At 49.3% G+C, this 16,657-nt stretch overlaps 1 protein-coding gene across 1 annotated transcript in view; it reads left to right on the top strand.

Moving 5' to 3' along the window:
* LOC306823294 (collagen alpha-4(VI) chain-like) overlaps positions 1–15,347 on the top strand; it is a 47,323-nt gene extending 31,976 nt beyond the window's left edge. Inside the window, exons 28-40 of the mRNA XM_079342750.1 lie at positions 87–122; positions 1,630–1,692; positions 1,780–1,842; positions 2,272–2,304; positions 2,393–2,429; positions 2,543–2,554; positions 3,549–4,042; positions 8,041–8,131; positions 8,711–9,361; positions 9,792–9,867; positions 10,368–10,480; positions 14,002–14,049; positions 14,314–15,347. Coding sequence (XP_079198876.1) covers positions 87–122; positions 1,630–1,692; positions 1,780–1,842; positions 2,272–2,304; positions 2,393–2,429; positions 2,543–2,554; positions 3,549–4,042; positions 8,041–8,131; positions 8,711–9,361; positions 9,792–9,867; positions 10,368–10,480; positions 14,002–14,049; positions 14,314–14,489 — 1,893 coding nt within the window. The 3' untranslated portion in view covers positions 14,490–15,347. The remainder of the gene's footprint in view (positions 1–86; positions 123–1,629; positions 1,693–1,779; positions 1,843–2,271; positions 2,305–2,392; positions 2,430–2,542; positions 2,555–3,548; positions 4,043–8,040; positions 8,132–8,710; positions 9,362–9,791; positions 9,868–10,367; positions 10,481–14,001; positions 14,050–14,313) is intronic.
* The last annotated feature ends 1,310 nt before the right edge of the window (positions 15,348–16,657 follow it).

The raw sequence follows: 16,657 nt of genomic DNA, 5'->3' as shown, positions 1-16,657 counted from the left end.
TTTTTTTAAAAAGAGTCTGAGATTTGATGAATCATTTTTATACATGAATCAATAAATGCTGAGCTTCTTATTCCTCTGTGTTACAGGGAGATCCTGGTTTCCCTGGTTACCCCGGCTTATCGGTGAGTGCAGCTGACTGCTCTGACTGAACGCAGCTCTAAAATCAGACTACAGAGAAGCTCAGACTGGTTAAAAGTTTACGACAAGCTGCAGGAAAGTCACACAGTCGGAGAAACACGGAGCATGTCAGTGGGCATGATGTGCACCCGTGTACAGAGGCACGTTGCAGCGACCGTGGGTTCAAATCCGACCTCTGCCCTTTGCTGCACATCATCCCCACTCTCTCCTCCTGACATCTCTCTTTAGCTGCCCTTTCTACTTTAAAGGAACCTGATCAGAACAGGCTGTTTTTGTGTCTGTAGCTTTAAATATGTAAATGAGCTGTGCCTGGCCACACCCCTTTCTGGAAGGACTCGGGTGTACTCGCTGCTTTCTGGCTCCATGTCCTATTGTTTACGGTGAGAAGGCAGACTCAGAGGGCAGAACAAACACCTAGCTGTGGGAGTGTCACCCACCTGGGGGAGGGGCTACTGCCCTTTGTGATGTCATGAAGGGAACATCTCCAAACGGCCTGTTTGAGCACACATTTTCTGAAAAGTGGAACAGACAGAAGACAGAGAGGATGGACTTTTTTCATCATTGAGGGGTTTGTAGACAGACTAGAGACACATGTTAGAGGAACATAGAGATGAGGATTTTACAGAATATGTGACCTTTAAAATTTCCTGAATCCGTCTGAAAGGGTGACGTGTGTTTACAGATATTCGAGAGTTTGACTGCATGTGTGAAAAGTGTGTAATGTTTCGGACAGCTGCAGAAGGAGCTGCTAGGAGGTCAGAAGCTGCAGCAGATTTCATGGCTGGATTTCTATTACAGCCCAACTTCTTGAACTTGCCTCATGTCGTTGTGGTTATATAAGGCAGACTGCGTGAGAAACTGTGAGCTGTTTTTAAAATTCTAAAAAAAAATAGACAATTCCTGCAGAAATTGTGAGGGTGGTTGCCGTCTAGTCAGCTAACAGCTAAGACAGAACTCTGTCCCACTGAAACATTGATGTCATCACTGTAACTCTGAACACCTGCTGCTCACTGATTGGTTGACATTCAGCTTTGATCTGCCAGAACATTCCATCAACGTACTTGAATGGGCTTACCACTGCTCACAAAACCTCAAATATCTTAAAAACTAAAAATGTTATCAGTGATCCGTTTGGACTGTGAGTGACATCACAAATAGGCGCACATTTTGATGTATTTTATTTTCATCTAACATTCAGACTGAGAACACAGTGGCAATTTCAAAACATGGGTGAAAACTGTGAAATTTTAGTATTAGCAATAGTAGTAGTGTGATTTGCCTTTCAGGCAACCACCCTAATTACCAATTTCAGAAGCAAACACTGAGAAGAGTCAAAGATCTGTGCTAGATTTGTAAACAGTACATGAAGTTACAAATGACAAACAAATGAGTGTGGGATTCAGGGGAACGTGGAGAGCTTCCAGTGAACGTCGCGGATCATATTTAGACATGATTCTGAGTCCTTCTTGATAAGAACTCTTCTGTGTTCAGGGTGAAGACGGTCTGCAGGGACCAAAAGGAAATCCAGGACGTAAAGGGAACCTCGGCCGAGGCGTGAGTGTTCACGTTTATCTGACGTCCTTGTGACAGCTTGTGTGTTTACTCTCTGACCTCTGACCTCTCTGTTCTGGCTGATTTCAGGGGAACTCTGGGCGGCCAGGACAATCAGGCGCTGCTGGAGAGCCGGGATACCCAGGACACCCGGTGAGTGACATCATCACCAGCTGTGCCTGGACGCTCTGGACGGGTCGCGTTCGGTGGAGAAGCTCATATTTGTGAATTGTTGAGTCGATTTTCACCTCATGAATGAGAATGTGTGCGTCATTCATTCTGTTAGCAGTGAACGAGCGTTCATGTTCACAGAGTTGTACAGAGCGTCGGCGGGAATTCTGTGGCGAAGTCAGATTCCCGGCGCCCGGGACGCATCAAAACATGGCTACACGTGTAGAAAACGCCCAATAACAAAAAATGTGAAGAACGGTGACAAGAAACGAGGCGCCATGGTCGCAGTCTTTCTGTAACCACGTTTGTTTCTTTACACCGCTGGATCAGACGTGAGGTAACGTAGTTGAATACATTCCTAAAAAGTGATGTGCTGAAGGTTAATGATTTCTTCTTCTCTGCTCTTTGCAGGGTCTCAGAGGTCCTCCAGGAAACAAAGACTCGGTAAGACCACCGTCAAACTCCCTTAACCCGCTTACATGAAGAATCAAACCGTTTGTATACACGTCTGTCTCTGTTTCTGTTTCCTCAGGAGTGTCAGCTGATCACCTACATCAGAGACAACTGTGGTAAGTGTCAGAGAAGCTTTCACTTTGGTTTCTCACATTAAATAAAAATGCTCTGACCTTGTTTCAATAAGCTGCAGCTTGACTCTAACTTGTATATTTTCTCCTCCTCGCAGCATGCTCTTTTGGTACGTACCTGCATTTGAACAATCAGAGTGCAGCACGGTGAGTACGATACCAAACATGACGAAGGAAGAAAAACTCATCACAACCATATCTGGTGTTACGCTTGTTGATGTTTGAGGCTCGCTGGATGAATAACTCAGGTTGAGCCAACATATTGGCAGGTAGTTGGTCCTGTCCACACACTAAGTTCTCCAGAACAGAGCAAACAACACTGACAGACGGTCGTCATGGTAACCGATCCAGAGCCTCTCCTCACGTGTTGCTGGATTGTGGCGCCGCTGACTGATTTAACCCCGGGTTACATTAATGACAGTCACGTTAGAGTCATATTTACAGACTTTACTTACTGGGCTTTTGTTTTGAAGGCACACAGATGTGGAATTGGAAAGTTCTCTGATAAATACTGCGGCGCAGTTACCACCAACTCTCCGAAGACGACTGTTTTTTTCACAGTTCTGTGCTCAAGTTGAAAGACGTAATGCTCTTCAATAAAGAAGGGAATAAAATCTGAAGTTCAACAGCAGATTAGTTTGGTGGAAATGTAATAAAATCAGTCACCTCATAAGGTGTCTGACTGTTTGATACTTCAGTAGCTGTGATTAAAAACGGCACAATCTCTGTTATTTTCTACGATTTATAGTTTAGAAAAGAACAGCAGCTTAAAAATACTGCATTTATTTCATGAGTCCATCAGTGGTCACAGACAAACTGACTCAACTACACAAAAACATCAATAATATCATGGAAATGTTACTGATGCAGTTGAGCAGTTTGGACAGTGTGCTGAAGTTTGACTGAAGTTTCTGGTCATTAAAAAATCTGGGCACCGAGGACTTTAGTTTCGAGTTTTTTAGTCGTGGTCTAAATTGGTAAAGATATCATTTGATTTTTACAAGAATCATATCAACGTTTTTACCAAGAAAACTTTACTGAAGCGCAGTGTGGAAGCTTGACTTGTGTGCTCTCCATTTTTGGCTCTTCTTCGTTGGTTTTCAGGTCGTTCCGAGTGTCCGGCCTTCCCTACAGAGCTGGTGTTTGGTCTGGACATGTCTGAGGACGTGACCCCGGCGGCCTTTGATCGGCAGCGCTCCGCCCTCCTCTCCCTGCTGGAGGGCATCTCCATCGCCGAGAGCAACTGTCCGACCGGCGCTCGAGTGGCCGTCATTGGATACAGCGCCTACACCAAGTACCTGATTCGTTTCCATGACTATCACCGCAAATCACTGTTGATTGAGGCGGTGAAGAACATCGCCCTTGAGAGGACAGCCAATCGCCGGCAGCTGGGCGCTGCCATGCGCTTCGTGGGTCAGAATGTCTTCAAGCGCGTCCGAGCAGGATTCTTGATGAGGAAGGTGGCGGTCTTCTTCTCTGCAGGACCTACACAGGATACCAGCGACATCGTCACCGCCATGATGGAGTACCGCGGCTTTAAAATTGTCCCAGCTGTCATTGCTCTCAGGAACGCTCCTGCGATTAGTCGGGCGATGGAGGTGTGTTGATTTTTATCTTTGGACTAATTAATTCGTCTTCTTCTTCTTCATACAAACTGAACCGCTGTCAGAGCTACAGTTCTAAAGTGTGCGGTCGGGATAGCATGAAATCTGCATGGTACTGACTGATTTATGTAGAGGAAGACCCTCTGTGAAAAGCTTCACATGTCCAGGATGTGACATGGGCCGGATCCCATTAGCAGTGAGGTAGGCAAGTTATAAAGACTTGAATCAGATCCAGGATAACACTGGCGGCCCGTGCAGCTGCTTGGTGAGCTGCAGGATTCTTTACTGGCTGCAGATGTCAGAGGTGTGAGATCACAAGAGCCTGGACCAGGAGGAGAACTGACATTGCTGATTTGCAGCAATGTTAGCTGTAAAGAACAGCCATTGGTTTGTTGTCGCTGCCAGGCAGTCACCGCCTCCCACTGACTTAACGTTAGCTTAGCAAGCTACACGGTGAGACACAGATCTCATCATGTTGATACAACAGGCATGTAATCTGTCTAATGGCTGTGACGAAAGTCAACACGCAGTGTCACGAGCGTACTCAGTGAGCGTCCAACCTCCAGTGTTGGAAAATGTGCAAAAATCCTGCAGTTCATCGAGTGTCCACAAGAGGCGTGCTGAAGAAGCACAGGAAGCCACAAAACTTACATCCACCCATTTTAAAAAGAGTCAGAAATGATTATGTTAGCTTGACCGTTTCTCAATATTGAGAACGCACTTGCGTTCTCGTAGAGTTGTTCTTTGAAGTTGTTCTTCCAAGAGCTTTCTTACAAGCTCACAAGTTCACAAAAATACAGCCAACTGCTTGGCTGCAGTTGGCTAGTAAATCAGGCCCTCAGTGTTTGTTTATCCATCTGCTGGCTTCACCGCCAAGGAGGCTTTACCGTTTGTCTCCACGCTGTATGACTTCATCCCAGCTACATCCTTCCTCAGCTGTTGCAAACGTGTGTTCTTTTTGGAGAAACTTACTGAAAAGGAAGCCAAAGCTCTCAGCTCTGTGTCAGAACAGCGAGTGCTTTGCTGAGTCGAGATTGATGCCGACTCGTGATGTCGCCCGGCATGGCGGAGCTGGGGCCCCACCCTGGAGCCAGGCCTGGGGTTGGGGCCCGTAGGAGAGCGCCTGGTGGCCGGGCTTTTGCCCGTGGAGCCCGGCCGGGCTCAACCCGAAAGGATGACGCGGACCCGTCCTCCTGTGGACTCACCACCCGCAGAGGAAGCCGTAGGGGTCGGGTGCAATGTGGATCGGGCGGCAGTCGACGGCGGGGGCCTCGGCGACCCGTTCCCTGGACGCAGCTTCTGGCGTTTGGGACATGGAACGTCACCTCACTGGGGGGGAAGGAGCCTGAGCTTGTGCAGGAGGTTGAGAGGTACCGGCTAGATATAGTCGGGCTCACCTCCACGCACGGCTTGGGCTCTGGAACCCAGCTCCTCGAGAGGGGCTGGACTCTCTACTTCTCTGGAGTTGCCCGCGGTGAGAGGCGGCGGGCTGGTGTGGGCTTGCTCATAGCCCCACAGCTCAGCCGCCAGGTGTTGGAGTTCACTCCGGTGAACGAGAGGGTCGTGTCCCTGCGCCTTCGGGTAGGGGACAGGTCTCTCAATGTCATCTCGGCCTACGGCCCGAACGGCAGTGTGGAGTAAACGGCCTTCTTGGAGTCCCTGGGAGGGGTGCAGGACAGTGCTCCGACTGGGGACTCCATTGTTCTACTGGGGGACTTCAATGCTTCAATGCAATGAGATCTGGAGTGGGGTGATTGGGATGAACGGCCTCCCTGATCTGAACCAGAGTGGTGTTTTGTTATTGGACTTCTGTGCTAGTCACAGTTTGTCCATAACAAACACCATGTTCGAGCACAGGGATGTCCATAAGTGCACGTGGCACCAGGACTCCCTAGGCCGGAGGTCGATGATAGACTTTGTGGTCGTGTCATCTGACCTTCGGCCGTGTGTCTCGGACACTCGGGTGAAGAGACGGGCTGAGCTGTCAACTGATCACCACCTGGTGGTGAGTTGAATGCGCTGGAAGGGGAGGAAGCCGGTCAGACTCGGCAGGCCCAAACGTGTAGTGAGTGTCTGCTGGGTACGTCTGGCTGAACCCTCTGTTAGCGAGGTCTTCAACTCCCACCTCCGGACGAGCTTTTCACAGATCCCGGGGGAGGCTGGGGGCATCAAGTCCGAGTGGACCATGTTCTCCACCTCCATTGTCAAAGCAGCTGCTCTGAGCTGTGGTCGCAGGGTCTCTGGTGCCTGTCGTGGCGGCAATCCCCGAACCCGGTGGTGGACACCGGAAGTAAGGGAGGCTGTCAAGCTGAAGAAGGAGTCCTATCGGGCGTTGCTAGCGCATAGGACTCCTGAGGCAGCTGACGGGTACCGGCAGGCCAGGTGTTCCGCAGCCCGGGCGGTCGTGGAGGCAAAAACACGGGCCTGGGAGGAGTTCGGGGAGGCCATGGAGGAGGACTTCCGGTCGGCCTCGAGGAAATTCTGGCAAACCATCCGTCGCCTCAGGAGGGGGAAGCCGTGCTTCACCAACACTGTTTACAGTGGAGGTGGGGAGCTGCTGACCTCAATTGGGGATGTAGTCGGACGGTGGAAGGAATACTTCGAGGATCTCCTCAATCCCACCGTCACATCTTCCACTGAGGAAGCAGAGGCTGAGTTCTCGGAGGTAGACTCTTCCATCACCCAAGCCGAAGTCACCGAGGTAGTTGGCAAGCTCCTTGGTGGCAAGGCTCCGGGGGTGGATGAGATTCACCCTGAGTATCTTAAGTCTCTGGATGTGCAGGGGCTGTCATGGTTGACACGTCTCTGTAACATCGCGTGGAGGTCGGGGACAGTGCCTCTGGACTGGCAGACCGGAGGGTGTGTTCCAACTACCGGGGAATCACACTCCTCAGCCTCCCTGGGAAAGTCTATTCCAAGGTACTGGAGAGGAGGATCCAGCTGTTTGTCGAACCTCGGATTCAAGAGGAACAATGCGGTTTTCATCCTGGCCGTAGAACACTGGACCAGCTCTACACTCTCCAGCGGGTGCTCGAGGGTTCATGGGAGTTTGCCCAATCAGTCCACATGTGCTTTGTGGATCTGGAGAAGGCATTCGACCGTGTCCCTCGTGACGCCCTGTGGGGGGTGCTCCAGGAGTATGGGGTTCGGGGCCCTTTGCTAAGGGCGGTCCGGTCCTTGTACGACCGGAGCAGGAGTATGGTTCGCATTGCCGGCAGTAAGTCGGACCTGTTCCCGGTGCGCGTTGGCCTCCGGCAGGGCTGCCCTTTGTCACCGGTTCTGTTCATTACTTTTATGGACAGAATTTCTAGGTGCAGCGGGGGGCCGGAGGGGGTCCGGTTCGGGGACCACAGGATCTTGTCTCTGCTTTTTGCAGATGATGTGGTCTTGTTCGCTCCATCGAACCCGGACCTCCAGCGCGCACTGGGGCGGTTCGCTACCGAGTGTGAAGCGGCTGGAATGAGGATCAGCACCTCTAAATCTGAGGCCATGGTTCTCGACCGGAAAAAAGGTGGTTTGCCCTCTTCGGGTCGGTGGGGAGTCCTTGCCCCAGGTGGAGGAATTTAAGTATCTCGGGGGAAGATGGAGCGTGAGATCGACAGATGGATCGGTGCGTCGTCTGCAGTCATGCGGTCGCTGTATCGGTCCGTCGTGGTGAAGGAGCTAAGCCAAAAGGCGAAGCTCTCGATTTACCGGTCGATCTTCGTCCCTACCCTCACCTATGGTCATGAGCTTTGGGTCATGACCGAAAGAACGAGATCTCGGATACAAGCGGCCGAAATGGGCTTCCTCCGTAGGGTGGCTGGCTTGGGAACGCCTCGGGGTCCCACCGGAAGAGCTGGAGGAGGTGTCTGGGGTGAGGGAAATGTGGGTGTCTCTACTTAGACTGCTGCCCCCGCGACCCGGCCCCGGATAAGCGGCAGAAAATGAATGGATGGATGGATGGATGGATGGATGGATGGATGGATGGATTGATGCCTGTTTCTTCTCAGGTCGATGACTCCAGAAACGCCATCTTCACCGTGATGGGGAGGGACATGGCCGCCGACCTCAGGAAGGTCAAGAACTGTGTGATCTGTTACGGTAGGCTCAGGCGGTCAGACCGTCATGTTAATGTCAGAACTTCTACTTCAGCTCGTTGGATGATTTGTATGTTGGGAACTTTTCTGGCTGCAGATGAAAACTGAGACTCATATAACGATGCATCTCAGTGTGATTGGGCTATTTGGTAAAAACGCCCGACTGTATGGCGCCAGCTGTTATTACAGGCGAGCAAATCTTTATCTCAGTTCTTTGTCACAAACCAATCAAAATCAAGAGGGGGCGGGACTTCTCATATCAGCTGCATCAACATCAAAGTTGCAGGAGAAACTATGCTGCTGATGACAGGACAGTTTGTTTACATCATTTTCACATCATTTATTTTATTGAAAGTATTGATCACAGAGCGCTGACCTATCTGTCACTACGGAGGGAAGCCGGAGTTATAATCAGAACAATAAAAAAAAAAGACACAAAATCTGTTTGCATCATTTTTCATTTCAGCAATATGAACGGTTAGTGGCGGAAAATTAAATCTGCTTTGCTCAAGTTCTGTCCATTTTATTCAAAACGTGTTGGTCCTTGGTTCAGTGTTCTCTATGTGACTTGTTGCTTCCTTAGACCCATGCAGGCCTTCAAACGAGTGCTCCTACATCCAGGAGGTGCAGCGTCAGGAGGCCGATATGGACCTGGTGTTGGTGCTGGACGGCTCCAGGGAGGTGAAGGCCGACGAGTACACCGGCGCCCAGCAGCTGCTGGCGTCTGTGGTGGATCAGCTGGCCGTGAGCTCCGAGCCCAGGAGGTCCGGGAGCCAGGCCCGGGTGGCCTTAGTCCAGCAGGGGGGAACCCGGGCTATCAAGGAGGAGTTTGGGCTGCAGAGCTACCAGAACCAGCAGCAGATGAGAACACACCTGATCCAGAGGGTGAAGCAGCAGGGCGGCTCGTCGGCACTCGGACTCACGCTGGAGTTCGCCCTGAACGAGGTGCTCCTGAAGGCTGCAAACGCCCGGAGAAAGAGGGTGCTGCTGACCGTGGTCAGCACCCAGACGGCCTACGAGGACAGGGCGAAGCTGCGCTACATCTCCCAGAAGGCCAAGTGTGAGGGGGTGGTGCTGTTCGTGGTGACGGTGGGTGGGCGCTACAGCCAGACGCAGGTGGAGGAGCTATGCGGTCTGCCCGTACATCAGCACCTGGTCCACGTGGGACGAATGAACGCCGAGGACCAGGACTACACTCAACGCTTCTTCAGGGTCTTCATCTCCACCCTCAACAGTAAGACACACACTCACTCACACACACACACCCTCATTAGAGGTTATAAAGACCCTCGTGTTGTTGACATAGTTACACAAGCTGTGGGGAATGTCGTGCAGGAAACGAGCCACAGGTCGGATTCGAACCCAGGTTTCACACACTAACCACAGCACCTCAAGTTCATCTTATTCAATTTAATTTTCTGATGACAACTGAAGTCATTTAAGGATACTTTAAAATGATCGTATTAATGCCACATACTTGACTTTCCTGTACTTTGATTTTAATTTACTACCTGAAATGTTATATTTCAAATGAACCTGCATAAAAAGAATCGTCACAGAAACAGTTGGAAAGTGTTAAAGAGTCACAACAGAACCTCAAACATTTCTTCTTCTTTAAGGTTATGGAGGTGCTCATGAATGTGTCTGCCGTGTTCTTGTTTCAGAGGGAATGAACGTGTATCCTCCTCCCTCTTTAAAACGAACATGTGACCAGCTGAGAGGACAAGATGGATTTAACAGGTAACTCACACCACCTGCAGAATGACGTGGTACCATGAAACACTCTTAGAGTCTGTGCAGAGGCGCCGCTTGTCTATAAATCATGTCTATAAACCCCTCTATTTCAGCCCTGCTCAGAACAGGCTGTTTCTGCATCTGTAGCTTTAAATATGTAAATGAGCTGTGTCTGGCCACGCCCCCTCTCTGGAAGGGCTTGGGTGTACTCGCTGCTTTCTCGCTCCATGTCCTATTGTTTACGGTGAGAAGGCAGACTCAGAGGGCAGAACAAACACCTAGCTGTGGGAGTGTCACCCACCTGGGGGAGGGGCTACTGCCCTTTGTGATGTCATGAAGGGAAACTCTCCAAACGGCCTGTTTGAGCACACATTTTCTGAAAAGTGGAGCAGGCAGAAGACGGAGAGGACAGAGTTTTCTCATCATTGAGGGGTTTGAGGACAGACAGTTTTGGGACGTATCTTTGCTGAGAAACAGAATGATGTCACTTCCTTTTTAATTTCCAGTCAGGGGGCGTTCACAGAGATCGAAGACGTCAGGGAAGAGGAGGAGGAGAGATTTCAGGAGCAGACGAGAGGACAGACTCAGCAGACCGGCCAGCCTGCAGCTGATGTCAACGGTACACACACACACACACACACACACACACACACACACACACACACACACACACACACACACACACACAACAAAACAAACACTTTGGACAGTTTAATTGGAGGTTTGTGACCTGAAATCGAGGCAGATCAAATCAGCAAAGCACAACACAAGCTGCTCGTAAATCTTCTCCAAATACTACGTCGTCTCCTGCCCTGCTGTTGCCCCCTAGGGGCAGGAGTGTTTACTACATCCACAAAGAATGAAAGTCCTACACTGACTGAGAAACATTCAAACAATTTAAGTCAAAACAGATTCCTCCTAGAATCTGTTGAAGGAGATCGTAACAGCAGGAATAATGAGAGAGCCTTTTTGTTCTTTAAATCTAGATCTACAACTTCCCTTTGAGCTTAAGTTTGTTTCCATGTGGAAGGACGCAGGCTACCGTAGCCCTAATGTATGGACAAACATTTATATCTTTTATTTTGTTAAGTTTTTTTGTGATATCGAGTTAATTTCCTCAAGATCTGGACTTACTGACTCGATATGTTCGGAAAGCAGTGCTGGTTGTCCCTCGATGGCGACGAAAAAATGTCCACACTTGACTAATTCTCATCGGAAAACGAGCACCGTTGTCCAAAGACAACGAGCGATGTAAGTCAAGATGTTGACAAAACAACCCAGATGTAGTCATGATCATGTCGAGGTCAGGTGATTATCACGGTGTGTTTCTGGTTCGATTCCCGTGAAATGAATGTGCAGAGCCGCTGCTCCCTGGAGGTGTGTGTGTGTGTGCTGTGAGTGTGTGCAGTGCTTTCAGCCTAGTGTCTGCTGCGAGCTGATCCTGGTATCCAGTGTGGAGACTATGTCCAAGCGTGGTTCTTTGACAAAGACATCGGTGCATGCTCGCCATTCTGGTTCGGCGGTTGTGCCGGCAACGCCAACCGCTTTAAAACGGAAAATGAATGTTTCCAGAGGTGTGGCATCCATAGTAAGTCCTGAATGTGCACCAGACCGCCACGTGACAGCGGCTATGTGTCTTTGTGTGGACCGCTAACTAATGTGTGTGTGGACCGCTAACTAATGTGTGTGTGGACCGCTAACTAATGTGTGTGTGGACCGCTATCTGATGTGTGTGTGTTGACTGCTAGCTGATGTGTGTGTTGACTGCTAACTGATGTGTGTGTAGACCGCTAACTAATGTGTGTGTAGACCGCTAACTAATGTGTGTGTGGACTGCTAACTGATGTGTGTGTGTGTGGACCACTAAGTGATACGTGTGTGTGTAGACCGCTAACTAATGTGTGTGTGGACCGGTAAGTGATGTGTGTGTAGACCGCTAACTGATGTGTGTGTGGACCGCTATCTAATGTGTGTGTGTGGACCGCTAACTGATGTGTGTTTGTGTGTGTGGACCGCTAACTGATGTGTGTGGACCGCTAACTGATGTGTGTGTGTACCGCTAACTAATGTGTCTGTGTGTGGACCGCTAACTGATGTGTCTGTGTGTGGACCGCTAACTAATGTGTGTGTGGACCTCTAACCAATGTGTGTGTGTGTGTGTGTGGACCGCTAACTGATGTGTGTGTGTGGACCGTTAAGTAATGTGTCTCTGTGTGGACCGCTAACTGATGTGTGTGTGTGTGTGGACTGCTAATTAATGTGTGTGTGGACCGCTAACTGATGTGTGTTTGGACCGCTAACTAATGTGTGTGTGGACCGTTAACTGATGTGTCTGTGTGGACCGCTCACTGATGTGTGTGTGTGGACTGCTAGCTGATGTGTGTGGACCACTAACTAATGTGTGTGTGGACCGCTAACTGATGTGTGTGTGGACCGCTAACTAATGTGTGTGTGGACCGCTAACTAATGTGTGTGTGGACCGTTAACTGATGTGTCTGTGTGGACCGCTAACTGATGTGTGTGTGTGGACTGCTAGCTGATGTGTGTGGACCACTAACTAATGTGTGTGTGGACCGCTAACTGATGTGTGTGTGGACCGCTAACTGATGTGTGTGTGGACCGCTAACTAATGTGTGTGTGGACCGCTAACTAATGTGTGTGTGGACCGTTAACTGATGTGTCTGTGTGGACCGCTAACTGATGTGTGTGTGTGGACTGCTAGCTGATGTGTGTGGACCACTAACTAATGTGTGTGTGGACCGCTAACTGATGTGTGTGTGGACCGCTAACTAATGTGTGTGTGGACCGCTAACTGATGTGTGTTTGGACCGCTAACTAATGTGTGTGTGGACCGTTAACTGATGTGTCTGTGTGGACCGCTAACTGATGTGTGTGTGTGGACTGCTAGCTGATGTGTGTGGACCACTAACTAATGTGTGTGTGGACCGCTAACTGATGTGTGTGTGGACCGCTAACTAATGTGTGTGTGGACCGCTAACTAATGTGTGTGTGGACCGTTAACTGATGTGTCTGTGTGGACCGCTAACTGATGTGTGTGTAGACCGCTAACTAATGTGTGTGTGGACCGCTAACTGATGTGTGTGTGGACCGCTAACTAATGTGTGTGTGGACCGCTATCTGATGTGTGTGTAGACCGCTAACTGATGTGTGAGTAGACCGCTAACTGATGTGTGTGTAGACCGCTAACTAATGTGTGTGTAGACCGCTAACTGATGTGTGTGTAGACCGCTAACTGATGTGTGTGTAGACCGCTAACTGATGTGTGAGTAGACCGCTAACTAATGTGTGTGTGGACCGCTAACTGATGTGTGTGTGGACCGCTAACTAATGTGTGTGTGGACCGTTAACTGATGTGTCTGTGTGGACCGCTAACTGATGTGTGTGTGTGGACTGCTAGCTGATGTGTGTGGACCACTAACTAATGTGTGTGTGGACCGCTAACTGATGTGTGTGTGGACCGCTAACTAATGTGTGTGTGGACCGCTATCTGATGTGTGTGTGGACCGCTAACTGATGTGTGAGTAGACCGCTAACTAATGTGTGTGTAGACCGCTAACTGATGTGTGTGTGGACCGCTAACTAATGTGTGTGTGGACCGCTATCTGATGTGTGTGTAGACAGCTAACTGATGTGTGAGTAGACCGCTAACTGATGTGTGTGCGGACCACTACCTGATACGTGTGTGTGTGTGTGTGGACCGCTAACTGATACGTGTCTGTGTGTGTGTGTGTGTGTGTGTGTGTACCGCTAACTGATATGTGTCTGTGTGGACCACTAACTGATGTGTGTGTGTGGACCGCTAACTGTCTAGTCTAAAACCTGGTTCTGGCTCTCGGGTTTTTCCCCGTGATTACAAATGAACACCTGGAAGTCCGGAGCAAACAGTCGACATTATCTTGAGCTAACAAAGGAAATCAGTGGTACAACATTCCCTGTTATCACAGAATGGATACATGTCCTCTTCAGGCTTCCTTACTTCCTGCTTCCTGTCAGATGATTTAGTCGTGGACGTTTGAAATCCTCACACGTCTTAAACACATCCAGACTCATGGTAGTAGCTCCGCCCACTCTGACACAGTAATCCCTTCATGATGAATCTTCTGTCCTCCTCTCTCACAGATCCAGACATCCTGCTCAAACCACAGCTGGTCAGCTTCGCCTCCAAAGGTAAAAACAAGAAGAGCTGAAGGAGAGTTTTCTGTTCCGCTGATAGAAATACAAAATGTCACGACGTCCGTACTAAACCTCGTTAGGAGAACTTCTTCAGAACCTGGCGTCAAGTTGTTGTTGTTTTTTTTACTGACGACGAGGTCACACGTACTGTAACCTGGAGAGAAGACACAGGACGGAGACGTCTTTATAAGCTGACAAATCAAGCTCTGACGTCTTTATGATTACCGCTCTAATCTCCCTCTCTCTCCCCCCCATCAGACTCGTGCTTCCTGCCTCAGAGTCAGGGCGGCTGTCAGAACTACACCATGATGTGGTTCTTTGACACCGAGCAGAACGAGTGTTCTCGCTTCTGGTACGGAGGCTGCGGAGGCAACGAGAACCGCTTCAAGACTCAGGAGGAGTGTGAGGGTCTGTGTCTGCTGAAGAGCCGATGAAGAGGAGGAGGAAGACACACCGCTGTGCAGCACACACGCAGCAGCAGAGCCTGCAGATTAAAGACATGCACGTTCGAGAAAAAACAACCAAAGAAACTTTATCGACAGCCCAGTTTGGTGACGAACGGTTAGACTTCAGACCTTCAGGGAAAACGTTCGATCAGCTGATCTTTAAAGAGTTTTTGACTCCACGCCGTTTCTTTCTCGAACGTGCACGTTTCTGCTTCCCCCTCAGCACTTCCCCCTCGACAACTCTTCACCGAACACGTGTAAACATGTTCGACTGATGGACTCTGACGCCGTCACTCTCTCCTCCACATCAGGTGCTACTTTCAGGAATGGAGGGGGGGATGTTTATAAATGTTTTTATTTAGACTCGACATGAATGTTTAAAGCAACAATTAAAGAGTGTTTCTGTAAACCACTTGTTTTTACACTAAACTGAAACGATCGATCAGATCAGACATGAGACAAATCAAAGACGCAATGTCGGGGTCTTCTCTTCAGAGTTTGGGTCTTTAAGGGATGATGACGATGTTTCTATATTCAGATCTGAGGATGAGGCAGCTCTGACCGGGACACAAGATTCAGCCAATCGTGCTGCAGAATGATGGTCATGTTTTTTTGCAGATCATCGGACCAATCAGAATCCTCAATCCGTCTAGTAAACTCTACGGCGGAGATGCTACTTTTTAAAAGGCTGCTTGAGACCCAGGACCAGTAGGGGGGGCCCCAGAGGCCTGACAAAAATGTAAACCCAAGCAGCGACTGATAAAGTGCAAATTTTGCAGAGACAGTAGGAAACCCCCCCTAAGGCCCCCCGGTGGGCCCCAACACGACATCGTTCATGCGCCACAATAGGGGAAAAAAAAAGTTTCCACTTTGATATGATTGAAATGCTTGCGTTTGCTGTTTGGTTACCACGGCAACACTCTGATACTAGGAAAGTTGACATTTTAGGCAAACTTCGGCAATCGAGTCGAAATTGTACAAAAATATTGGCAACAGGTGAGATTTGGATTCCTTCCTCTCCCATGAACCTCTTGGGGTTTTTTTTTAATACATTGTTTTTAAAAGTATCAGAACATTTTCACCGACCACATGGTCCAGACGTCTGCGCCTCTTCCACCTGAGAGGACGCCTCGAAAAACTCGTCTTCAGGTGGAAACGTGAAGACCCAAACTCTGAAACAAAGACCTCCAGCTGCTGAGCATCAGACTGAGCCTGACGGCGTCTGTTCAGTGTCTAATCCACAAACATAAACACACGTGAGCTTTCAAAGGTCACAGCCGTGTCTCAGCCCGTGTCCCCGTCCGTCTTTATGTGGATTATTAAACCGACCCCGAAGGTGCTTCATGTAAAAAACAATAATAAAGAACTTGAGAAAGCTGCACAGTCTGTCTGATGATGATTTCTGAGCCACAGCTGCTCCGCTGAACGTAAAGATGCAACAGGAGCCGGTCGACCCTGGAAGGACTCAAACCAGTCACCATCACTGACTCGCTGAAAACTGTGGATTCATATTTGGTGTTTCAGTCGACTTTTCACGTCACTGATCGACGAGTCACACACGAGAACAGGCGAGTTTGTGCTGCAGCTTTTATTGAAGAGACGGAGGCGTCCAATCACAGGTCACATGGTTCCTCTGCAGAAACTCCACAGATCATTTCATATTTTATAAGAGTCAAATCAAACTTTACATTAATCTGATTTAAATAACGAATGCAGAGAGGCAGAGAGAGAGAGAGAGAGAGAGAGAGAGAGAGAGAGAGAGAGAGGACAGAGGGAGAGAGAGAGAGAGAGACAGAGAGAGAGAGAGACAGAGAGAGAGAGAGACAGAGAGAGAGAGAGACACAGAGAGAGACAGAGAGAGAGAGAGACACAGAGAGAGAGAGGGAGAGAGAGACACAGAGAGAGACAGAGAGAGAGAGAGAGAGAGAGAGAGAGAGAGAGAGGCAGAGAGAGAGAGACAGAGAGAGAGAGACAGAGAGAGAGACAGAGAGAGAGACAGAGAGAGAGAGAGAAAGACAAAGAGAGAGAGACAGAGAGAGAGAGACAGAGAGGGAGAGAGAGAGAGAGAGAGAGAGAGGGAGAGACGACTTCCACAGAGTTTAAATCATCTGGTCTAACGACTGACGTCACAACACTCAAAGATTAAATACATGATG

The sequence above is a fragment of the Symphodus melops genome (genome assembly GCF_947650265.1).
Source record: "Symphodus melops genome assembly, chromosome: 5".
Classification (NCBI taxonomy): Eukaryota; Metazoa; Chordata; class Actinopteri; order Labriformes; family Labridae; genus Symphodus; species Symphodus melops.
The sequence above is the reverse complement of the archived record's forward strand: the minus strand, read 5'-3'. Positions and strand labels throughout refer to the sequence as shown.